Raw genomic sequence first — 27435 nt, 5'->3', positions numbered from 1 at the left:
GTCCTCCAGCCTCTTTTGCCTCCTTTCTCGCCATGTAGACCCCCGCGACGACCCTCTAGTGCCGCTCTCTGCATGGCTTCTCTGTCCACTTCCAGACATCCTTATGAGCATGCCAAGATAGCACCATAGCTACGTAGGAGATTCCCACAAACGGCGTCAATTGTGCATTCCAAAATAAGGCTGCTGGACCTAAGGGGAGTTTGGGCTCACAATCTATTTGTATGGTGGGCTTTTGGATTTCCTACCACGAGTGGCGCTATGCTCGGCTGCCCCGTTTCCTGAGTCTCCCCTCTTTTCTCACTCCCTTTTCTTTCTTAGGGATGATCAATATTACTTTCTCTAGTCTTTCCACTCTGGAATTGCCAACCCCTCCAACTGAGTTCCTCTTGCCTATTTATAGCGAAGGTTAGTGGAGTGATTATCATCATTCCCCTGGTGGGTGGAATGAGAGGTCCAATACCTTCTCCCCTAGGTGGAGGTTTAATGGTGAGTGGGGAAGTTGGCAGTGGTATTGGAACTGGCTCCACTGTTGGGTTTGATATTCGGTAGGGGTGTTCCCTAAGCAATGGAATGGAGGTCCAATACCGTTTCGCCTAAGTGGATGTTTGGTGACGGGAGGGAAAAAACGATAGTGGCGTTAGGACCAGCCCCGATAGTAAGTTCTGTGCTCGGCAGGGGCATGCCACAAGCTGCTTCGAGCACTCTGAGCTCAAACCCCTCGGACGTCATGTGCGTTAGCATGTGTGATCAGTGCGGGGCTCTTATATGAGTTAATCTTCATGGGTCTCAGGGCGATTGGACTTGACGGGGGGTGAGGCCCGTATAGACATATTTTACTATTTTTAACCATAATGTTTAAAATTCAAATCCTCACCACTTCATTGTACGTAACTATTGAAAATGTAATAATATATACATTAACATCACTAATTTTCCTTTCCGCCAAAAAAAAAAAATCACTGTTTTAATGAAGCGCTCAAAAAATGTGCTAAAAAAAAAATGCAGAAGTGACTAGCAAAGGGTGAAGAGTCTAGTCACTTTGCAGTGCTTTATTAACTTCATTATGACACCCACTTATATATTACTACTTTTTACATATCCAACAAAAAAAAGTTTTGCTATTCTTTGTGGAAGTCGGTACCAGTACCACCATGGGTCCCTGACCAGTATCTTCTTTTACTTATCTTTTTGGTAAGTGATTACTTAATTATTTTACTAATATATTTTGTTTTTTAAGCATATGGGCGAAAGCGACATCAAGCCAATGTGTTTTTTGTGTTGGGTAAGCTACTCGGATTCATATAAAACACATGTCAAAACCAGTGAGTGGATGAGGAACCGAGTACTTGAAATTGCAAGGAACTTACCTTTTAAGACAATAAGATCTACTTAATAGATTGATGATATAATTAATATGACTTGCCATATGTATATTTGAGTCTAATCAATTTTACCAAATATAATTTGACTAAATAAAATTTATACCACATTAGTGAAGGTCACGTAGGATTGGTTTTTGATTTGGCTAATTAAGGTAACGTAAGCTTCATTTTTAATTTGGTAGATGAATATTTCAACAAATATTTCTTTTTCTACAAGCATATAGTACTGTATCAGACAAGCACTCAGAAGTATTTGCAATTATGAATTTATGATGCATCTAGTTTGACCTTATCATCTTCGTGATCATCATCCTTCTTTTGTAAAAGAATTAGATGTTGAGAGATTGTGTAGAAAATTTTAAATTTTGGAATGAGAAGTGAAAGACAACCATAAAATCATAACACTTAGACATCTTATTTCAAGTTTTTTCTCTATAAGTATGTACCATGTTACAAATTAAGCAATGTATAGAACTTATTAAGATGGACTAGGCAAGCAAGTAGACATTGACATTGGCAGTCCCTCTCTATCGGTATTCAATCTCAAGGCTACCTTATTAGTATACAATTTCTTCACATTAGATCTCTGATCTTGTAGCAACCGTAGTAAACTACGTTTAGCATTTGCTCTAAATGGACAATTTGATGCCATGAACCCGTCCACCAAGTGTAGGTAAGCCTCCAAGTCATGACAACACGCCACGTCAGCATTGGGCTTCAAAAACGGAGACATTCTCGTGTCGACACGTAGCTCTGCCCCAACGTGTGAGTATGCCAATGGCATGTTTTTGTCAAGCATGTCAAACACCCCGGCTGCGAGCTTTGAGCTCCTTAGCTTTTGGTCAAGCTCTTCGCTCACAAACATCCCGGGGACCCTAGTGATTACATCTTGGGAGTTTACAATTCGTAACACTTTCACATTCTTGGCATTAATGCGATTGGCAAAGGCTTTATTGCCCACACGAGGTCCACCAAAAGAAAAAACTGCAACTTGTGGTACGTCTGGGGCACATGTACTAATTTCATCTGCTACTAATAAGGCCAAGGCTGCCCCAAGACTATGACCCGTGACTGTAATGCTTAAGGTCTCACCCTTGTACTGCTCCATGAGCCTTCGAACCTCTTCAACCACGGACTCAGCCAGGCTAGGCACGTGAGCTCCTCGAGTCTTGTAGAGGCTCAAGAACCCACATTCCGCCTTGGCTTGGCCGTGGTTTGGGTCGGTATTATTGTTGTTGTTATTGTTATTGTTATCATTATTGTCACCTGGAATTTGGACTAATTGTGCCCTCATATTCTCGGCCCACTCAAGACATGTGGCGGTGCCTCGGAGGGAGATGATGATGTCCCTCCTTCCCATCCTTTGGATCTCCCTCTTGTCATCACAAACAGCAACGTACCCGATCCAACTAGACCGCTGGGTCATCCAGGCAAGATCCGGAGCAACATCATCCACCCATTTAGGCAATCCGACGGATGAGGTGGCGTAGAGACTCTTCGTCACTTTATAAGTCCTATCAGGCAACGCCACGTGGTGGGGCAAAGGAGGTTCTTCAGCCGACATGGCCGGATTTGAGTGGAAAGAATGATAAGCGGCTTGTACATACTCACCGTACTTCACCACTTCTCGGCGGAGATTCTCGTCGAGAGGGTCAAGAAGGCCCTTCCAATCATTGCTACCATGATATTCCCTCCATTTACTACCAAGATGGTTCCTTGGAGAGTGTTCAGCTGTTATCGACAAGAGTCTCTGAAGCCTGTTCAGATGCCTAGGTGACATTTCTTCTGCGGCTTTCATTTCTGGCCAAAGTCTAGCCAAGTTAAGCCCTTCTAGTACACCTTTTCCTTTGTTTTCGACTGACCCATTGCTGGAATAATTGGGAAATTGTTGTGGGTCAAATTGGTTTGGTGTGACTGGCTTTTGGAGGAGCTTATCGAGGTTGGCTATGTGCAATTTAGTTAACTCGGTGGATGATGTTTTTTGTTTCAGAGAAGAAGAAGAAGACGAAGTTGGGACTACTGTTCTTGTTGAAGGGTTTAATGGAGAGGCTTGGCATTGGAAGCTAGCACGTCTGGCCTGAAAGAGGTTGATGTTATGAGCTGGAAGCGTAGAACCGATCTGCATGGACATGGAGGCAGAGAGAGAGAGAGAGAGAGAGAGAGATGAAAGCAAAGAGAGAAGGAGTCAATGAGATATTGAGACAAAGGGGAAGAGAAAGAGAGGAGGGGAGGGGAGAGGAGAGGAGAGAGAGAGAGAGAGAGAGAGGCACTGCTAGTTGAAACTTTAAACCGACTAAGATTGAATGGATCAAAGAACGTATATATAGAGTGAGTCTCTGCCAAATTGCCTTGGACTTGCTCTTTATTACAATCCGAACCATAATATAACTTTATAAGTTTTGAATGATAATATCAATAATAAAATATAATATATAACTTTATAAATGCTTCTCAAAAAAAAAAATATATAAATATATATATAATAAGGAATTTTACTAAAAAATGGGTATATAATGAATATGATATATCTTGCTCTCCAAATAAGAAGAAGCGGGGGTATGAGAAATAGTAGACAGTATTGACCTTTTCTCTACCATAAAGGCTTGTTCTTTACCTAAGACAAAGGCCATTCTTAAAAGTCTGCGACAAAGCTTGAAACGCCACCCTCGCTTTATTTCTTATTGACTCAAATATCCCTAAAGACTCATACTATTCCACTCCCAACTTTAGACCGTCCATTTGGGGCGAAAATATAGAGGATGAAAAATAAAAGAAGAAAAATTGAGTGAAAAATAGTATTTTTTATTGTTCGTTTGGAGAGAAAAAATAGGAAAGATGAAAAATCGAGAGGAAAATTTTCTTCCGGGCCCACATATATTTTCCTCCCAAATTGGGAGGAAAATATTGGGAAGAAAAGTGGTCTTTTGCACTTTTACTAAAAAGCCCCATCCCAGCTAATGCTTCTCATCTTTTTTTTTTTTTTTTTTTTTCCTTCTTTTTCAACGTTCTCTCTTTCTTTTTTTCTTTTTTTTTTCAATGTTACTGAACGTTTTTTTTCAATATTACTTGAACTTTTTTTTTTTCAACGTGACCTAATCTAATTTTTACATTAATAATAAAAATAATAATATAAATTTATATATATAATGTGATAAATTTTATATTATGTAATGAGTATAAATAAATCTGTTTCTTACATATTATGTAATAAGGATATAATAGTCAATTTATATAAATTACATTTTCCATCCTTCTATTTTTCTCTCCAACCGAACAAATGAGTAAAAAAATGATTTCAAATGATAATTAATTCTATATTATAACTAATAACGGCCTATTATCTAAAATTTATTGTAGAATATTATGATAATGTTGTTGATATAGCATTATTCCAAAACCTATAGATACAAAAAATTTGACACCTATTGATGTTGAAAATTATTAATGATAGATAAAAATGTAATGTCAGTAGTGAGTTTAAATGAAAACTAATAAAATTTTGTCAACTCAATTTATATAAAAAATAAAAATGTTGTAAAATTTGTTGTGTGCTTGTCATTCCTCCACAACCGTATGTGCCCTTCGTGGGGCTCATCTCTACGGCTCCACAACTGCATATGCCCTTCCTTGGGTTCAACTCTACAGATAAAGAGTGGTTGACAAGAACTCATTTATGGTGTAGGACTTTCCGTGAAGGTAACAACTTGACTCGTAGGATATATCCTTGTATATGACTATATATTGATTCTGTACTGTAAGGCGACCAAAGCACCAGATGAACACTGATGTGAACAAGTTAAATAAATTGTTATTTCATTTCATTTTATTAGTTGTTGACAATGACGACTCGGACTATAACATGAACGACCATGTAAGCCTCAAATTGACATTTTGTTTTCCCTTGGTCAGACTGATATTTATAATGCTAATTAAGCCAAAAATAAAAAAGAAAGGAGGACTTATGTTCATGTTGAATTGGTATGGAATAAGAATGGGTGGTCTTTAATTTGGTCTTGTTACGTATTTCAATTGGAAATCCCCAATCTCTTAACTACTTAATTATGAATGATAATAAAAAAGAATAGATTTTCTTTTCATCTCCAAAATAAATTTTTGTTCACTTTTAAAAATTAGATGGATTAGGCATAAAGAAGTAGATGGATTAAGTGCCTAAGTATTTACAAAAATGGAAAAATATACAAATTTTTAAGAAAGCAACAAATAATTTTGTATAAAAATAATGATGGGGTAGAATATAAGTGACCTATCTGCTATCTTAATTAGTTTGTCAAAGTATCATAACCTACCCCAGAATTTTTGGAACTAAAAATTAAATATTGTTGAAAAACAGGAGAATTGATTGTTTTCCTAGTTCTAAATTTCTAATGCTATGCATTTTTTTTTATTATAAAGAATTTGAATTTATAATGTCGATTTCATGATGATTGTTTTTTATCAATTATCATAAGCTAAAATACCAATTGAGTTTGGTGTAGGGAGGATTCAAATCCAAGTTCTTTATTAAATGACAAGATTAGATTTTATCAATTAAGTTAATTGTCACAAGTCAAAATACCAATAAGTTTTGATATGGGCAAGATTTGAATCCAAATTCCTCATTCGATGACAGAAGACTTTACCAGTTGAATTAAGTAAAATTTACATGCAATGGCGGTACAAATATTGAGATGCACTTCAGGTGATCGTACAGTGTATTCTTAGTCTTCTCCTATCTGAATCTTCACTGTCATACTCATAGAGCTTAGTAGAAAGGTCTTATCCGGTGTGTATCTAGTTGGATTAGGAGAGATGCTAATTGTGTTACGCATGCCCTACTAAATTTGCTAAGGTTCATAGACTTTTTGGATCTTGTAACAAGTATACTTTTCCTCTATAGACTTTTTGGATCTCGTAACAAGTACTCTTTTCCTCTTGCTATTTCTGAGCAATTGAGGAACGACATTGCTCTTCTTGTTAGTTAGTGAAATTGCGTTTTTTTTTTTTTTTTTTCCAAAAAATCTTCATGACTCGTGCGAAGTGTATCCCATCTCGTACGTTGATGTTTGAACAGGAATGGGATCGAATCAACATATTGAAATTACAACACAATTATCATAATACATACATATTTTAACCAGTCTTTTAAACTTATCTTGATATTCAACCTTAAATCTTTTGGAGTATTTTTGTTTTTAGTATTGCTGATGAGTTCAAAAGGCCATATGTCATGAACACCATCACCTCCGATATTTCAAAGATCGTAAGCAATTGGGTCATTAGAGAATAATGCAGGCTAATAAGGGACTTTGTTGTCAGCTGGGTGGATGAAGTAAAAGGCTGAATTTTGAATGAGTTTTCTTTCAATCACAAAGAAGTAAAAACAGAATTTCAAGTCAATAACTTCTGTCAAAAAAGTGTCTCAAGGAGCAATTGATGTTCACAGGTTCCTAATGTTTCAACATTTACTGAAATAACCGTCTTTACCTAAACACCTTATTAGGTGTACAATGTCCACAAAACTACAATACGTAATTCTCATTCTCTCCCAAACTGCCATAAATCTAATGAATAAAACAGAGCCGTTTCTAATTTTAGTTCTAAGCAACGTAACTACTATATATACTATACTAGTAACATTCAATATATTAAAAATTAAAAATATAACATAAAAAAAAAAAAAAAACACTGCTAGTAACATATTTCACGGTTTCTAATATTATGGTCATTCTTTTTTTTGAGAAAAATAATATTATGGTCATTGTGGCAGGTTGTGTTCGTTGCGAGTCGGCAGAGGTTGAGTAATTTTTTAAGGTTGAGTATCATTACGATATAATCTTAAAGTAATTTATCCTTTTAATTAAAGGGTAGTAGATGGTAAGGATAAATGAACTTGAAGAAAGAGTAGTAGATGGTGCCGTGGGTTCTGGGTTTTTTGAAATTTTCAATTCCCTTTTATATATTCATTATTTTGAATTTTTATTAAGTCTCTTTAGATAATGAGATTATTTTTGGAAGTATAAAAAGAGAAATGATACCTACGCCAAAACATAACAACTTGTCACTTAAGATTTATTGTGAAGATATTGCAAACATAACATTTTTCGTATAAAAAAGTGAACACTAAAAACAAAAATATGTTTTTTTTAAAATAATTTAAATTATTCACTTTACTTTTAAAAATAAGGAGCTCTATTCCAATTATATAGATAAAATATACAGAAATGCTATGTCTACAACATTTTCACAACAAATCTTAAGTCGCAAATTATTATTGGTTGTTATAGGTGGAAAAAAAGTAATATATGTTGTAGATTCAGATTAGAACCAATAACAACTTACCACCTATGATTTGTTGTGAAAGTATTATGAAAATGTTGTGGACGTAGCACTTCTCTAAAATATGCTGATAAATTTAGTTTTGACTTTTAATAATAATTGAATGGTGGTGAATTCAAATTAGCTCATTTGACAAAATTTTATTATAAGCTTGGATAAGGAACATGTGTTCGAATTAGGATTATCCAGCGGGTCAAGTCACTCGACCAAACCGACTGGATCCGCCCGACCCGAAGCCCAACGGTTGGGTCCAAATAGCATGGTGGGTCGGATTCGGGTCATATGTTATTAAAAACTGAAAGTTTGGTTCGGGCCGCGGGTTAAGCAATTTGAAACCCGGAGAAACCGACCTGACCGATAATAAACTTAAGAAGGATTTGGGTCTATTTTCACACTCAAAGTCAAGACCTGATCTCTCTCTCTCTCAAAGTTAAGATATTTGTTTTTCACGCCCTCTCTCTCTGTCCCTCTCAAATCCCTACCCTTAGGCTCTGTCTTAATGCCACCGCCAGCCCTACTACCACCAGCCCACCATATTGGGTTGTGTCTCGCCTCAAACCTCACTCTCTTGAAGTAAAGAACAATAGAAAACATGAGAGAAAGAGAGAGAGAAAAGGAAAGACCTAGAAGGCAACGGAGGTTCGGGTGAATGGAGACTAGACACCGCCGAAGTGAGAATTCGGAGGAAAGAGCGGTCTGAAAAAGCTTTCTCTAGAGGTCAAAGGTGGATCCAGCTAAAGCCTCCTCTGATTTTCCTGGCTTTGATCTTGATTAATCTGATGGCAGATGCGGTGATAGTGGGAGGAAGGAGTGGTGGTGGTGCCAGTTGAGTCTTATTTCTCTTCTTTTTCTTTCTTTCGGTCTCATATCTGGGTCTCCTATCTCCTTCTTTCAGTCTTAGATCTGGGTTTGTAGTGTTTTTCTTATTTGATTTGAATCTTAGATTCAATTTTGGTGTTTTCGGTGCTGTTTGATTTGAATCTCAGATTTGGGTATGTGATATTTTTGGTGTTATTAGATTTCTCTAGTTTGGGATTATGGTTGACATGTGAGATGTGTTCTTTGAGTTTGGGGTTGATTTCTTCTGGGTTGTTGTTTAGACCCGAACGCCCGACAGTTCAAACCCGCTTAACCGATAACCCGAACTATCGGGTCCAACCCGAATATTTGGTCGGTTGCGGGTCAATTTTTCATACACCCGATCTGATCCGATCCGTGGACAGCCCTAGTTCGAATCATTAGTACCTAAAAGATTAATTTATATCATAGCTTAATGATAAAGATCAATAATCATAGAATGGAATTCATAGATTCGAATCATCATATCTCCGTTAAAAAGAAAAAAGTTGAATTGATACATATAATTTTCCCTATGACACCTTTTTATGGACATTATAATAAAAATTACAACAACCAGAGACGGTTTTACATGCAAATTAGAGTGTTCGTATGCATAACTTGAAATGTATATATTATATTTGCAAAAAACAATTATATACATATATACTTTTAGACTAACATGTTTTGTCCTAAAAATAATATTGAACATCTTCATTTGAGAATCCCAAGAATTTGGGTTCAACAAAAATAATATTAGCCCCCAAACATAATCTTTAACCCCTAAAATAAATAAATAAATAAATAACAAATAACAACAATAAAAATTAGCCCAAATATCAATACAAATAACACAAACAACAACAAGAGTAGGTTAAACAACAACAAATAAACAAAATATTCAACAAACAGGCCATTCAAAATAAATAAATAAATATAAACCTCAAATCATTCAAATTTGTAACTCGTTCAACTTATTCCATAAAAATAATCTCTACTATTATTTTTCTTAAAAAATGGTACAAAGAAAGATATTGTGACCTTAAGTTCATTTTAGCAGTGTTGGCAGCTCTACTCTCCTCGATAGCTCAGCTCACAGTCGCAGCAACTAGCAGGTATATATCATCTATTGCTCTCTACCTCCCTCTCTTTTCGTCCATTTTTCTTTTTCTATCAACATTTCAGACTCTATCTCACTTTAGTACTCCCATCTCATAATTCTCAGTTCTCATTTTATCTCTCATCAATCCATTAATTTTTACCTTTTCATTTTGTTAGTAAAAGAAAATTATAAAATTTCATGCATTTGCTTTTTTTTTTTTTTGTGATGCCAATATATCTAAATTATCTTTAATTAAATTTTGTATAATTTAACTTTCTTAACAAATATAGAAAAAATTTCTTATCATATATGTATACTTTGATATATATTTTTTCCCTGTTTGTATCTTTGTTTTTATCTCACAATCTTGAGTTAGATTTCACGTTTCCCACTCATGGCAATAGCACACTGCACATTGATATATCCCCATTTTTCTCTTAAAAAGTAAAAGTGGGGTGTGCAGACGCGCGCAGACTCCATAAGTGCAAAAGCTTACAAAAGCAGTAAAAATGGAATTTCGAGCAGTTTGTGATTGGTTTTGTACATGTTACTTCAAAGTGATAATGAGCGTTTCCAATTAATGAGGTCTAAAAATTTCACATAGGAGCTAGTGGAGATAATGAGTATTAGCAAAAGTCAAGACACTTTAAGTATTGCATTTCATCTCTTAATTTGTCCAATTAAAAACACGACATTCATATACAACACTTGTGGGATAATGAGTAGTATCAATAGTCAAGACACTTTAATATTTTATTTCATCTCTTAATTTGTCCAATTAAAAACACGACATTCATATACAACCCTTGTGAGATAATGCAGATCTATCTGGTTTTGTCCGATATATGCATGTTATGTAAAAGTAAATCAACTTCACTTAAAAAAATATATAGTTTGCCACTTGGCCTACTTTCTACTTTCATTTCTTTGTCTCATAATAATACAATAATAATAAATCATAAATAAAAAGTGCCTCATCAAAGGGAAATTATAAAATACCACAATTTTCCTTTCAAATAAACAAAATTTAGGGATAATTCCTCACATGCAGTACATTAAAATTTTTAGTTAAATTCAAACATAATTTATGAAGTATAAACAATGTAATCTTTTGCAAAAACAATTAAATTTATAATTACGTGTTTGAATTAATTAGGAAAACTAATGTACTTATATTTTTATATTTTTCTCTAAGTATATTATAAAGAAACACATTGAAAATATTCATTAAAAAAAACACATTGAAAATTAAATTTCCTTCTTTCTGTTTTTCTTTTTTATGACACATTGCCGAATTCCCACATGTATTGTGGGGACAGTATGTTTCTTTGTACATGTTTACCTCAAATAAAATAGTCTACATTACAATGCCCTGTTTTAACACATGATGGATTTCTTTTTCTTTTTTTGAGAATCAACACATGATAGATTCTGTGGTGTAGATTATTATAAAAATTAATATAAAGTTCCACTGTGGTCCGTCTCTGTGGAACTATACCACATGTCAAAAACATGTAAAACACAAAAGTAAATCTATAGGACCTTTTCTCTAAACTTATGTGTTTGGCATGTCCCCATATCTCTTTTTCTCACTCTCTACTTTATAAACCAAACGAGTAGCAAAATTCTCCACTAGTACACTGCGAGAATGATCGACCACCAACCTCTCTTATGATGATAGGAGAGGAGGCACATTAATTTTCTTCAGAAGGGAGTAGCCAAATTTGGCCTAAAAAAACCCTTGTTAGTTTAGTTAATTTATTCCTTCCGTCTAAGTTTGTTTTTCCTCTGTTTCATTTTTGGATATCCCAAAATATTATCTTGTTTTAAAAAATAAAAGCCATTAATTTACTAATGTTCCTATTATACTCTTATTTTATTTTCAAAACTATTTTTTGATAAATTTATTTAAGAGTAATTTAGAAACTTATACATTTTTATAAGACAGACAAGATAATAAATGATATATTCTTAAAAAATTTAACTTTTCAAACATGACAAACAAATTAGAACGAAAATAATACTGTTTAACGACAATTCCATAAGCCACATTATTCTATTTTAAACCGTGTTTAAATATATCGAGATGATGTAGAGACTGATGTTACTTTAGTTAGGTCGATGAAAATGCTCGCAGGCATTATTCTGCACGACTGCTTATGGGTCAGACAAAGCCCTAAAAGCAGCCACGCGTAGCAACAAGATCTATTTCCAACCATATATTTTTGTCTTGAAAACTTTTTTTTTTCCTTTGAGAAATTGTCTTGAAATGAAACATATTTTATATGTGTATATATATATATATATATATATATATATATATATATATGCGTGCGTATTGTCGCATATGATTTAAACTATATACTAAAATAATTCGCTGCTTTTTGCTTTTCATCTTTTCCAACGCATCATGACACCATGATAGTTACACCCCACCGCGGCAAGCGTAGAAATGCGATCTGCACTGATTTTTTTATTTTTGTTTTTTATTTTTTGATAATGATTAAAGTATCTACCATGTAAGATTGTGTTTGTCCATTTAGAAGCCAAAACCACTATTTCAGTATTTTGATGTTTGCACTTATCACTGATGTGATTTATAAAATTAGACGATGTTTGAAGTTTGAACCACACGTTTGCGTTGAATTCTCGACCTTTCTTATAAACTATGGATGTCATCAAATTAAAAATTTTAAAATAATTTAATATTTGACTTTATTCTAATTTATCGAATTATTGAAATTAAATGTAAAAATTACACGTCTTTCAAACTCTGCTCCTATGTTACCTAGAATTAAAATTAATTTTTTACTTGTTAGAGTGGTTTAAAATTGGACTTTTTTTTAGACTAAAATTTCAAACACCATTTTTTTTTTAATACTAATGTCACTTCTTAAAACATGTTCGGTTTTAAAAAGTTGAAAGTTAAAGTTCGCTGTTCCATAAACAAACATTAAACACTACAAGTATATATGTCAAATCAGTAGACTTAAAAGATACTTTCATTTGAATAAAAAAAAAAAAAATTTCATGAAAAATTATTCATCTAATAAAAACAAGGTATAATAATTAATATAAGGATGACATTAATTGTGTTTTAAACCTAAATAAATACAATTGATAATTTAAAAACAAAATTAAACTCGGGATCAAAATAGTAATACGTTTTAATAATGACTAGTAAAACTACACAGAATAATCCACCATATTGCTATTGGTAGAGAAGATATGTGTGTCTATATATATATATATATATATATGGTTGGGTTTAAGTTACACCTGATGTAACTCTAAACAAAATGATACCACACAATAACTTGTTGTAAAATTCATATTTTAAAAATATCACTGTTGAATCACATATTCTATATGTTCTTAACAATTATGCCAATTTTCATGTCAATTGGATATTATTTATCATTTAATCCATAAACTCATTTTTTAGGGTGTGTTTGGTTGGGGTGAAAACAGGGAGGATGGAAAATAGGGAGAGAAAAATAGGGTGAAAAATGACATTTTTCACAGTTTGGTTGAGAGGGGAAGGGGGAGATAAAAGTAGTGGGGCCCACAAGTTTTCTCTCTTCCCCTTCAAAATACAATCTCTCCAAATTGAAGAGAAAATTGGAATGAAAAGTGAGAAATTTTTTTTTGACAAAACTGCCTTCACTTTTTTTTTTTTTTTTTTTTGACTTATCCACTTTAACGTTGGTTTTTTTTTTTTTCTTTTCTTTTGACTTTCCACTGTAATATGGGTTTTTTTTTGGCTTTTTTCTTTTTTCTTTCTTTTGTTTGGTCAAGTGGTGGGTTCTTCTTTTGTTTCTTTTTTTTTTTTCTCTTAATTTTTATTTTTATTATCTTTTTATTATCTTTTAAGAAAACATTTTGGATGATTTCTTATGCTATTTTTTTTTAAATGTCCACTTTCATCTATACATAATTTTTTTTAAAAGTATAATGGATTACTTTCTCTTTTATTTAAGAGGGACATGATAGTAAATTTATACAAATCTTATTTTCAACCAAACCAAAAGGTTTTCCATCCCTCTACTTTTTCATCCTCTCAACCAAACACAACTGAGGAAAATTAAAAATTTTTCTATCCTCCCACTTTTCCATCCTCCCTCTATTTTTTATCCTCTCACTTTTCCATCCTCCCAACCAAACAGACCCTTATGCATTATTATAAACTACAAAACTTGAATTTAAAAAATTGATTGATGACATGACTATTAATCTTTGATCACTTTGAAATTTTGCAAGTATGGAGAATATATGAAGATAATGTAATCTAAGCTTTCAAAAAAAAAAAAAAGATAATGTAATCTAATGGTAGATTTGTCAAAATTTGCACCCAATTAAAAAATATTGTGTAGTGTAAAATTGCTTAAAATAACACCACGAGTAATTTGAATCCAACTCATATATATATATATATATATCCTAAATTTTGTTGTTAATACTATTTTCTGTTTTTCTCTCTACTTTCTCCGCAGTAACCTGGAAGAAACATTAACATGAAAAGTAGGCAAAGTAAGCTAAAAAGAGTTCAAAGCTCGTGTTTCTTCCTTCACAAGCATGTGTGCACTGCACTGTACACACGCACAGCTCTCGCTCTATTAGTCTTTTTCACGAACATCTTAGTTAGAGTTAGACTCGAGAGTTGAGACACATAGGAAGACATGCACCTCACATGTTGCCCACCTGCCCCTGTAACTCTTGAACATGCCGTTTATTCATGCGGAGATTCAGTCGACTCTCTAGTCTTTGACAATTATTTCACTGGTTTCCCATTAAACACCCTAAAAACTTCTTGGATTTGTAGTGAGATGAATTAAACTTGGAACCTCCAAATGTGTGTCACGCTCCATACCAAAAAGTTCACCACTTTTAAAGCCAATTAAAGAAGTATTAGTATTTGTTTGGAAACAATTTATTTATATTGTTAAAATTGTGCTAAAATATACTTGTATTTTGAAAAAATGAAAAGAAAAATATGAAGGTAAAAAAATTGAAATTTCAAAAAATTGAGTATAAAAACTAAAAAGTAAAAAGCTAGCTTAATTATAAACTTTATCCAAACATACACTTAATTTATTCTAGAGTTGTTCTTTGGGCACAACAAAATGCGACAACATTTTTTCAGTAGTTAAGGTATTATCCTGGGATGGAGCCATCATTGGACTATGGGGGCAATGCCCCCACTAATTTTAGCAATTTTGTTCTATTAAATTACATTTTGTTTTCCTTAAACAATATCATTGATTCTTTTAGACGTAATGCTATACTCACAAACCTTTTTTACAACATTTTACAAATTGTTTTGATAGCAAATTTTTAGTGGTTCACATAATGAACTCATCACTTACATCATTTTTTTTGGTTTACTAGTGACCACTTATCATATCAGTAATTTATAATAAAAAACTTGTAACTTTAGAATTTTTCTCATTTTAGTGACTATAAAAAAATTTATAGATTTAAAATTTAAAACAAAATATGTAAGCCCAAAACAAAATAGCTTAACAAAAAAAATTACCAATAGTAAAACTAAAAAAAAATTAAGTTCAATTAATCAATTTTATCCAAAATAAACAACACTACCCTTTAAAAAATTTTAAACAAAAATAATTTTGTTCTTATCCACAAAAAATATAAATAAATAACCCTCAACAGTTAAGTAATAACAAAGTCAAGATTGAAAATTCCCATACAGCCAGTAGTAAAGCCGCCTCCCACCCAAAACTTTGGCTCCATCAATGATATTAACCCACTTATATAATTCAAAATAAAATAATAAAATATTATACCTAACTCATCCCAACTAAAAAACCACAAAGCGTGTCGTGAAAATGTTCTGGCATTTGTTGTCTCCCCACCTAGGCTTTGTCTTTTGTTTTATGACTGAGTATAGCCTTAATTAATGGCATTTGTTGTCTCCCTACCTAAGCTTTGTCTTTTGTTCTATGTCTGAGTATAGCCTTAATTAATAGTGGATCATGTAGGGACAGAACTAAGTAAATGTTTATAATTTTCTATAGAAAACTTAAAATACTTTAATACATCATATGTTTGCCTCAGCATGCTATACTTAAAAAACTAAAAAGGATTGGAAGATGAGCAACGCGTGGGACACGGTCGTGACTCGTGACGCGCAAGTAACGGGCAAAGACTTTTATTAAGGCTTGCATTGTTCTTTTTACAAGTTACAACACACTGAGCTAATTAGTAAACGTCATGTATATAGGGATTATGAAATGCGAAAGGAATAATATATATATATATATATATATATATATATATATAAAGAATAGACTATGAAAACACTCTTTGGTCTTCGACCACCGACCCATCATAGACAATTTTATAGTTAAAGGCAGAAAGAAATATGTGTCGTCCTCTCCTCTATATCCTAGAACTTACGACCCCTGGACTGGACACGCCTCAACGTGAGCCGAGTAGAAAGTGAAATCTAGAGCCAAATTGGACTTTGCTTATCAAAAAAGTAAGTTTATTGGTGGAGCTAGCAGAAATAGACGAATTGCGTTGAAATTTATCTTTGAAAACAGCATCGTGTAATGCATGAAAGCATGAAGCTTACTATGAGAGAGAGAGAGAGAGAGAGAGACTGTGTGTGTATGTGTGACAGAGAGCTAACAACCATGACAGTCAGAAATAGTGGATTTACTTACTATATTATAGACCGAGAAGAGTACGAGCAATTAACAAATGTGAAATGCGAAAGAACAAAGTAAATATGTTGTGTGTCGGTCTCCTCTTTAGGGTTTTTTGATGCATTAATCAATTCCCAAGTCTATGATGCTCTAACAAGAATAAGCGTCCTAACTAATAAGGCCTAACCCAATATGGGATAAGGGTTGGTAAATGGGGAAACATGCCTACTAGTCAATAAAGTTTGAATAAAATGGCTTATGATATGGAGTTGTACTGTTTTTGTTCCACAAAATCTTGACTTTTGACAGGCCAATAATGTTAGGTCGATCCAGATAGAACTACATCAAGTCTACTTTTTTTAGACAAAAAATATTGTCAACTCAATTTATTAGATCGATTCCATTGATCTTCATCAATTAGTTGAAAAGTGAAAAACATCGTAATTGTTTTCTCCACCGTGTTTATTGTGTTAGGTGCAATTTTAGGGCAGACGTGTGAAATATATATAACTTGATGTGAAAGTGAATTCAAGTATTTATTTTATGTTTGATACCACTGGGCCAACGACTGTTCGATTATTTTGAATTAGGATTAGATTTACTAATAGATTATAGAAATTTGATATTTATCTTCATCGATCTATGTGTAAGTTTGTCGTGTATGAATTCATATGTTGAAAATAAATAAAGAACGGTCATGAATTCCGAGTTTTTAGGTTACAAAATGTTGGCTATAATGTGTAGGTATCGTTCGAAGTATTCCATTTATCAATTTGGAGGCATTGGTTCTCACAAAGCAACTAATAAAAATTGTATTAATAACAATTGCTATCAAAGCTGGTTATGGAGAAATATTGCATGGAAAAATTGTAGAGATCAATAACATGATTTATTTAACTTCAAGATATCGGCAAATGATCAAAGAGATGTAACAGATGCTCGCTGTAATGCTTGTCTGCCTGACCAAATTATGGATAACCAAAGCTGCAATAATGCAAAAAGCTCTAACAAACCATGGTGAGACAAGGAGGTCCAACCATGGACTAATAACTAATAAATTTGAGTTGTGGTTATCATTCCAAATTAAGATAGCAAATTAGGTTCATTTGAATACCGCTTATTTTGCTGAAAATTAAAAATATTATAGTAAAATAATTTTTAAATGTATAAATAGTGTTGTGAGACTCATTTTTAATGTTTTTTTTTTTAATAAAGTATTTGTGGATCTCATAAATAGTGTACGGAATTCACTGAATAATGCATATTGTCTCTAAAAGCTGAAACACGTGCATTAAAAAAAAAAAAGACAAACACAGCTGGTTTTCACCAATCCAAACGCATACTTAAGTTTTCGTGTTTCAATGGCAATGGTTACTAAAAAATATTAGCAAGGATAGCAAGTTCGCACAAGTTAAAAGTGGTAAAAATTTCTCAAAGTCAAAGGATAGACAAGTACAATCATAAAACAAAGAAAAGTTCCAGCGTTTTTACCACATTGCCACCACATTGCCGCTCACCTAGGAAAGCTATGCGCACGTCATTTCAAAACAAAAAGCTTGAAGAATGAGGAAAAGGAAAGTAGATCAAATTTAAATCGTCAACATTACACCCTTTAAAACTATTAATACAGTCATGAGTGTTATGAGACTAACTCCAAAAAATAAACTTTACAAAATTATTTTTGTTCATTTTTTGAACCTAGTCTCATGACACTTCTAATTGTATTAGTAGTTTCAAATACGTAATATTAATAAGAAAACATGTAAACCTCAAATTGAAATGAATGAAAAATTATGATACTAAAAAAAAAAAAAAAAAACCCATTGCACGGCGAAGCGCATGTGATGACTGATGAGGCTAGTTTGTTTATATATCTTTTCAAAGGTATATCATCTTTGGGAATAAAGGTAGAAAAATGTTCCAATTGCTTAGAATACATAGAAAAATGTACAAAATAAAATAGAAAACAATTCATCTATATAATTTTTTTTAGTTTTTTTTATAAAAAAAAAAAAAGAAATTTGTCTTCATATAAGACTTTCTTAAGATTATTAATCCAAAAAAGAAACAAAGTGAAACTAAAATTAAAGCTCTTAATGTAATGGTTTTATTCACTTTTGTTTAGAAAAAAAAATCTAACATTTCAAATTCCAATAAGGAATTCATGACAACAGAACCGCAAAACAATCATCATCACCACCCAAAACAATGGCATACTCATTGTCTTGAACACTCAAATGATCTATAGTGCATTATTGAAGTGCCGGTATAAACTGATTTTTTTTTTGGTAGTGTGAATATGAGTACGAAGAACAAAAAAAAACTATTGGGTGTTATGTGTATGCCCAACAAAAATTCATGTATTAAACTATAAAATTAATATTTGAAAAAAAAAAAAAAAGATCTGTTGTAGTGGCCATTGAATGAGGTGAAGGATAAGAGATTTTTTTAAAAAAATTAATGGAAATTTTAAATTTATTAGATAGGGTTAGAGGGAATTTTAAACTTGCATAGTTTACCTGATTTATAAAGCAATTGTTTGATAACAAATGAAACAAGTTTTCAACAAAAAAGCAATTATTAGGGAAGTATGAAATTTTGAATTTGTGCATTGGTTTTTCTTGTTCTTAAAAAAAATAAAAATAAAAACGTGAAAGCAACATATAATATTTTTTCTACAGTTTCTTTTTTAATAATTTTTTTTTTTTGTTATTAAAGATAGGTTTTTTTATTCTTAGAGTTTGCAAACTAAATTGATAGATTTACACAAAAACGAAATGCATTTGAATGATTTCCACAATTCTCCCTTGTTGGCAGTTGATAGACTTTGTAGAGGGGTTGTTAAATTGTACGTGGGATTTGAATTTTTATCTTCTAATAAATTTGATTTAGAAATTTACTTATATACCTTATTTTTGAGAAGCTTAATAAAAATAAAAATAAAAGAGAAATGTTTAAGTCTTGATAAAAGGGAAAAAAAAAAGTGAAAACATTGAGCTTAGTGGTCTTATTTTTTAGTTTAAAAAAAAACCTGTGTTTTTTTTTTATATATATAATTTTTATTTTGAGAATTTAATTTATAAGTAGATAAAGAAATTTAAAAATTAATAGGAAAGTGGCCTTATTTTTAAACAATATTTTAGTGAGAGTTAGAGTTTTATTTTTATCCGATTATCCTTTAGTTTTGTCTCTATTTAAATATAAGGATATATAAACATTTTTGAACAAAAAAAAAAGAGAATTTCAAACAAGAGAAACTGTACAATTTGACTTTATTTTATTAAAATATATATATTAAAAATATTATTCAATAAAACAGCAAATACATCTTAATCACTGCTCTTACTTACGAGTTACAACCTTTGTTAACAAAAGCCTAAAATTAATTATCCTTTTTTCAAATGTTAACTCTCCCTTTCCCACTGGCAATTAACATTGAGGACACCAATTTTTTCTGTGCATTGTTATCGTATAGAGGTGACTATAAACTATAAAATTAATTTGTAAACTGTGTAACTGTTGACCATTATTAATTTCTAAGCAAAACAACCTGTTGGTCAATAGTATACTTCTTTTATATATGTTGTTGCTAAGATGAAGACATTTCTAAGTGGAAAAGATTCATGCCAAATTAAATGTAGACAGATGTTATTCTTTTCCACGAAAGTCTAGGCATGCCGCATGCATATATACCTTTCCCCCCACGCTGTTATATTTTGAATTTTGTTCTTACTGCAATCAATTTTGTAGTTTAAAGCTAATTAGTCCATTCCAGTCCAGTCTAGCATGCCTCTCCTTTTGTTAGACTGATCTTTCCTAATGTTATTGTCGCATAATTGAAATGCAGCGACTTTTGTAGATGTTGGGGAAAATGTGAAAAACATTGAAAAGTACACCATAAAAACTAGAGCTTTTTTTTTAATGCATGGATAGTTGGAGTGAAGAGTTTTGAATTATAGATTTTTTCGTTAGAAATATTAGGAGGTGTTAACCGATTGAGCAACGAGGCTATTGGGCAAAAAAAAAGCTAAAAGCTTAGCATGATTATATTGTTGGCTTTAAAGAAAAATTAGTTTGTAATCAGTGTTTATGTACAAAAGCATTCTGCAGTACTGAGGATGAAGTGGTCTTACTCTTACCTAGGCGAGTGAGATGATCATCTTAGTTTTCATGTTGAAAATTATGAATAGACCACTTGAGAAAAAAATTAAGAAAATTTAATTGGACACATTGCACAAAATTAAACAATAATTAGAAACTAAATTGGATTCTGGTTGTGCTTCAATTTTAATATATATAACATAATTTTTCCCCACTTAAAGAGTTTGTTAAAGGGTTCCAATATACAACTAAGTTAGAATTGTTTAAGTAACAAACTTGGAAAACTCTAATGGTGTTAAAATCTATTAAAAACTGAATGTAGAAGCCTAATTATAAATAATAAAGAGTTTCCTTTTAAAAAGAAACACTTGAAAGGTCACTGAGGTCGATACAAACCCTTTAAAACATTGGCTTTATTTGTTACTAGCCATTAGAGATTTTTTTTTTTTTAAAAAAAAAAAAATCTCATTTCCCAAGTTTTCTAAGAAATTCTTTTGTAGAATTAATCCTATTTCTGCAACTGTCTTGCTTAAGCGACATTCGATCAAGCCTTTTCGAGACTCCGCTCAAGCTCCCGTGTACTCACTTGCCTTTCGCCTTATACTCGCTCGAGTCTTGCTTAAGCGGGCATGACAAAATATTGATATCATATCGGTTTACCAATCTGGGAACTTTGTTTCTCATTCGGCACTTGTGTTGCCACTGTGACTTTGCTCAAGCAAGCAACTAAAATTTAGATTTTCATATTTAATTCCCCTTCATTCTTTTACTTATTAAATTAAGTATGATATCACATATATTACAACCTACACTTCTATATATCTATAAATACAACAATTCCTCACTAGGTTGTAAAATTTATATCTTGATTAGTTGACACTTTATCAAGCATAGAAAGTGTCCTGTAACTTAAACCCCTCCTCCTAGTGAAATAATCTCAAAATTTCAAATAATTAAGTTAATGGTGGCTGAAACTGAAAATAAAAATAAGGTTTATTTTTAAAACTTTACTTTTGCTAGGTACAACTTTACTTTACCCACCCTGTTTTTTAAGCCCAACCAATAAAAAATAAAAAAATAAAAAACTCTCAAACGAGTTGTACTTTCTTTAAAATAGTAAACGAAAATTAGAGAAAACCAATCATCATACTTATGAAACGTGGGTCGTATTATAAATGCACCATTTTTATCTTTCTAAATTTCTTAGCAATCAAGGACTAGCGAATTACCGTGTACTCTTGGTACGATGATCATTCCACAAGTATAAATACTTATGGGGGGATAAGGACCGGGTTTAAGTCTCCAAGATGGAGTTTCGCACACATATACTTTTAGATTAAGTTTGAGTAGAATTTCTATCTTGTATAAAAAAAAAATTCAACAAACTTAGCATGTCCTTGATTATCTTCACACAAGTCAAATTAGAAAAAAGAGAAAATGATATGAATCATAAAATATCGATTTCAAACCCTTCTTACATATGATTCTACAAGTTCTTATTTCTTTTTTTTCCTATTATTTCTCATCAACCAGTCATATCTATATATAATTCGCAAGAAGTCATATTAAAACAAAGAAAGCTTGAACTTTTTTTACATTATCCATTACAATCCAAACATCTACGCGGCATAGAGATTTATTTATTTATTTTTATTCTACTATTTTTCAAAAACCAAATAAACCATCAAAGAGCTAAAAAGATGTAACAAGATGTTAATTGAGAGACGTAGAAAAAAGTGTAAATATAATTTTTTTAAGTAAGAATATTTCAAGAGAGGTGATTGAAATAGAATCATATTAAAATGAATTTATGGTCTACTTTCAAGTTTACAACAACTATATAATTATGATTGAAACTACTATATAATTATCCTTTTACAAGTTTACAACAACTATATATTATTATTGACTTCATATTTCTTGTACGTACGTACAATTAATCTTCCTTTTTTTACGTCGGTGCTTGGGTCATCAGCTCAGGAAACCCTATCCTGGCAGAGAACTTGTACGGCAAGCCACTGATAGCTTATGCTTCTCTTTTTTGACCAAATGTCTGCAGAATATCCTTTAGTCCTTGCTAGCTACAATGAACATAGTGACTTTAGAGGTATTTATATATATATATATATATATATATATATATATATATATATATATATATATTGCTTGAATGAAAACTTTAATTTTGTATAAATATCAATATAAAGTTAGAGACAAAACCTAAAAAAATCAGTGTTGATTTGTCGGCCTGTGAGAATGTAGTTTGAAGAATTTGATGTCTATACTTTATATGAGGTTCGAGGCAATCCATGTTGCAGAATCTTAATTCTTAGTACAACTTTCGGTAATAAACTAGGCTTTGTGAGAATGTAGCAATAACATTGACTTTGGTGCCTAGTCCTATATATGTAAACATCAGCGATGCAGATGTTTGAAGTTTGAACCTTTGATTAATCCAACGGAATGTATCTATGTGGATTGTGGACTACACGTAATAAAAGTTGGATACTAGAAGTTGTGTTAAGTGGTTAATAAAGTAATTGTCTTTAAAAAAAATGACTAACTGATTATCCTCATATAATAATATGTTTTGGTAATTAAATTCAGGATGAATTCCAATATTCATGTGATCATCAATTAAATATATATGGTAGAATCTGATAACATTCTTGTGAAAAGATAAAATACCACATTAATTATATTTGAGAGTTGAGAATACTTAATAATTTTCCAAGTGACTAGACTCTTCTTACACCAAGTGGTTTAGCCTTAAATTGTTTTATTCCTCAATAATTTGCGGTGGTTTTAAATCAAAACCCTAAAATTTGAAGCGTTTTAATTAAAATAATGAACTTTTAAAATCTTTTCAATTTATGCCCTTAGCGAGTCATTGTTACCTAAAAATAATACAAGTTCATATAAGCTATGACTAAAACTTATCAAACACAAAAAATCATTCGATGTAAATATTATAAAACTTTTGATACGTACACTATATTTCAATTAGTTAATCCTACACACTATGGTTGTCAGGTTGTGCCAAGTAGATTTCCTCTCTTTTTTTCTTTCATACAGTAAAAAATAACTAACATAGATGCTCTAATAGAAACTTCAATTACAAATTTTCAAAAAAAAAAAGAAGGTTTTTTTATTAAAAAAAATACTCCAATTAAAATTCTACTTCCAAAAGTTTTTAGAATTTTTTTTAAAAAATCATTATAAGCTCATATCATGATTACACCATATTATATACTATAAAATAAAAGTTGTGTTCTACACATTGTGGTAGCGTCAAGTACACGACCTCTCATTTTTTTATTATACATTAAAAATAATTAACATATTTGATGTGAGTAAAATTCCACTTCCAAAATTTTGAACAAAGTTTATATATCTCCAATTAAAATTTACTACCATGTGTTTTTAGAAATTCAAAAGAATTTTCATTATTAGTTTCAAATTCAATCCTAAATATTAAAAGAATAATGTTAGAGATACAAACTATTTTATTAAAAATTTTACAAACTGCTAATGTGGTGAGTGATTATTGGTAAAAGAAAAAGTGATATTAATGGTAGGCCTAAATGAAAACCAATAAAAGTATTAACAAAAATTGAGAACCATTTAAAGCGATTGAATTCATGGCCCAACATAAATTCATATAAACTGTTACTGAAACTTATTTAAAAGCAAAAGTCCTTAAATTTTAAATTATAAAACATATTTTGTAATTTATGAGATTTGTGAAATTATATAATAATAACTCATTTATTTATTGTCATTAGAACATTAACAATATAATTAATATTATATAAGATAGGTTCCAGTTAGCTCAACTAGTAAAGTCTCTGATAGTTGAATAAGAGATTTGAGGTTTAATCCTCGCCTACACCAAAAACTAATTGGTGCTTTGGTCTGATGACAAAGAGCGCTTATTAGGAGCGGACATCAGAGGTTGAAACTCTCTAAAAAAAAATTATATAAGAATTTGTAGACATTGCTTCGTGAAGCCAAAAGATATTTTTATTTGTTTTTTAAAGAATTTTATCTTTTTATGTAGAAAATTTGTGATTTTTTTTTTTTTTTTGAAAGTTTGGAGTATTCAATTATTTTAAGACACTTTGGTCTACATCAACTAAGGATGAATTTGAGAGTAAGTTTTGGGATGTAGAGACACTATTTAACCATATGAAAGGAAAAAGTATCGTACGAGACGTTCTTAATCATAAGACTGTTCTCTCATAATATAGATGAGTCTTACATGTGTGGGTGTCACATATTGTGAAAAGATAGTTTTATGAGACTGTCTCATAAAATACCCTTTAGCTATTTGATGGATATTTTGGATTCCAAATCTTTAAGCTTTCCCACAAGACTATTGCATGGGAAGGTACAAAGCATGTATTCAAATTCATCTCTATTAAATAAGTAGAGGTCAATTATTCAAATTTATTCCAAAAAAATCAAGCAATGGTGGGCCAAATTAAGTCGGTAGTGACTAATTTAAGCACCAAAGTATGCAATTAGCTAGCAATCAAAGAAATCCAATGGATAAGGTCCAGCAAACGTAATTGGAAATTCAAAGTTTATATTTATGGTCGAGGGTCACTTCCACATGCCAATCGGTTTGGTTGGAGTCGGTTTTAATTAAACAACAGAAATGGACTTGGTGGGTTTTGTCATTGAAAAAATCAGTGTTACATAAACTTTCAACTTGGCCAATTAATTTGGTTAAGGGTGAAGCAAGTTCTAGGATTCTTCCAAGTTTGAAATATATACTGTTTCATTTAGACAAGACAGTAATTACGTATGGCTTTTTACTTGTTATATATTCCCTACAATTACATTATGCTAGCTTGTATGTTTATACTTAATTATAAATCAATGAACCATATTATACATTTATACTACACAGAAGATTATATGAGCATTTATTACGTACTTCCCAATTCCCATTCTATGTTTAGGTTGAATTGACAACAAGAATAATATTAGTCGTGTCTTCCACACGTGTAATTGAATTAGACAGATTTATCGAATACCCAAAGGTACAGACTTCAGATCGAGTCTGTGACTGTGATAGATTTTCTAGCTCTTTGAATTGTCCTAGTCCCGAGTCTTAATTTATTGATTCAATAATATTGAATGTGGAGTTTATTAGTTAGTTGACAGTTACGCATTTTGAAGATTACAAATTCAAAAAGTCTAAGCATGTAGTGCTCGACAGCTAGCTTATAGTTGACATAATACTAGTCTTAATACTGTTTTGATCCACACGTAGGTATGTTCGAGTCCAACTCTTTTATATTACTTTTTATGTATCACTCTATGTTTCACCAATCACTAGTTGTCATGTGTATGATTGCTTTCCATTTTAAATTTCAGTTATTAATCTATAAGGAATGTAAAATGAAAACGTAGCAAATAGTGATTGGTGGAACATAGAGTGGTATACAAAAAGTGGAACAGAGGATTTGGATTCCGTATCTTCCCACTATTAAAACTAAATCTAAAATGCTTTCGAGTGCATAATAATGATTACATATATTTCATGAAAATGTTTCTTTTTCAGCAAGTGCAGGTTACACAATGGAGGACCAGCCTCCATGGATTCAAGTCCTCCATTTTATATATTAGAAAAGTAAATAACCTTGACTGTATTATTACTTTTATACGCATGGCCTGGTCCATCACTGAAAATATATTGGCTTTTCAATTAGAAATGAGGAATCTATTGAGGGCAGTTTTACCTACTACCCTCTTTTGAACCAGAAGTTCCTTCTTGAAATCTTCCCACTTGAAAGGAATATACTTTCTTGGATTGGTGTTTGGGTCCATGAGCTGAGGAGGGCAGTCTATGATGGCAGAAGTTGCCATGGGTATGATTGCTTTTCATTTTAAACATTAGTTATTCTATAAGGAAAGTAAAATGAAAACAAGGCAAATAGTGATTGGTAGAACATAGATTGGTATACAAAAAGTGGTACAGAGGATTTGGACTCTCTATGTTCCCAATATTAAAACTAAATCTAGAATGCTTTCCACTGCATAATAATGATTACTTATATTTCATGAAAATGTTTCTTTTTCACTAAGTGCAGGTTACACAATGGAGGACCAGCCTCCATGGATTCAAGTCCTCCATTTTATATATTAGAACAGTAAATAACCTTGACTGTATTATTACTTTTATACGCATGGCCTGGTCCATCACTGAAAATATATTGGCTTTTCAATTAGAAATGAGGAATCTATTGAGGGCAGTTTTACCTACTAATATCTTTTGAACCAGAAGTTCCTTCTTGAAATCTTCCCACTTGAAAGGAATATACTTTCTTGGATTGGCGTTTGGGTCCATGAGCTGAGGAGGGCAGTCTATGATGGCAGAACTTGATGGGCTGATAAAATATGCAGCTGATAGCCTTTGTTTCTCCTTGTTTACCACTGCTCTGTGTACAATACTCTTTAGCCTCCCATTAGTCCATGCCTGCAAAGTTGGTAGTAACTATTGATGGAAATAAATACACTAAAATGTTATTATTTGTTAACCTCAGTAAGATTATTAGTCTTAACAAAAAAATATTCAATGTTTCTAACATCCAAATCTTATTTTTTGCCCATAAGAACAAGAGGTAGAACTTAAATCCTAGATCAAATAGAATTAAGCAGAACATCTGACATGCAAGTCATGAATGAGAGTGAGTTTCTGTCAATCTCTTTTGGGTCTTGATCTAGGCCCAACATCCATAATGAAGTCCACGTTGGCTCTTTCATTAGGCCACTTAGACAATTGTCTATGGCCCAAGAGAAAGAAGACTTAAATAGTTTTTTTTCCTTAATTTACTATGCTACTAATATATATATATAGACATACAGGATTTCAAATTCTCTTACCTTCAATTACTGATGTAAAAATAAATAAATAAAGAAGAAGCAAACTTTAAGTTTTTTTTTTCTTCATTTTTTGTGAAGAAGCAGTCCATGTATAGCTGAATTTGGAATCAAC

The 27435-nt window shown here is 31.8% G+C and overlaps 1 protein-coding gene across 1 annotated transcript; it reads right to left on the bottom strand.

The window, feature by feature from the left end:
* Positions 1-1767: 1767 nt before the first annotated feature.
* Positions 1768-3644, bottom strand: LOC142612830 (phospholipase A1-Ibeta2, chloroplastic). The gene has a single exon (XM_075784994.1). It carries the CDS (start codon positions 3511-3513, stop codon positions 1861-1863), a length of 1653 nt encoding a protein of 550 aa, XP_075641109.1. The 5' UTR covers positions 3514-3644; the 3' UTR covers positions 1768-1860.
* Positions 3645-27435: the final 23791 nt, after the last annotated feature.

The sequence above is a fragment of the Castanea sativa genome, chromosome 10 (assembly GCF_040712315.1).
Source record: "Castanea sativa cultivar Marrone di Chiusa Pesio chromosome 10, ASM4071231v1".
Taxonomy (NCBI): Eukaryota; Viridiplantae; Streptophyta; class Magnoliopsida; order Fagales; family Fagaceae; genus Castanea; species Castanea sativa.
This window is presented reverse-complemented; position numbering and strand designations above follow the sequence as displayed.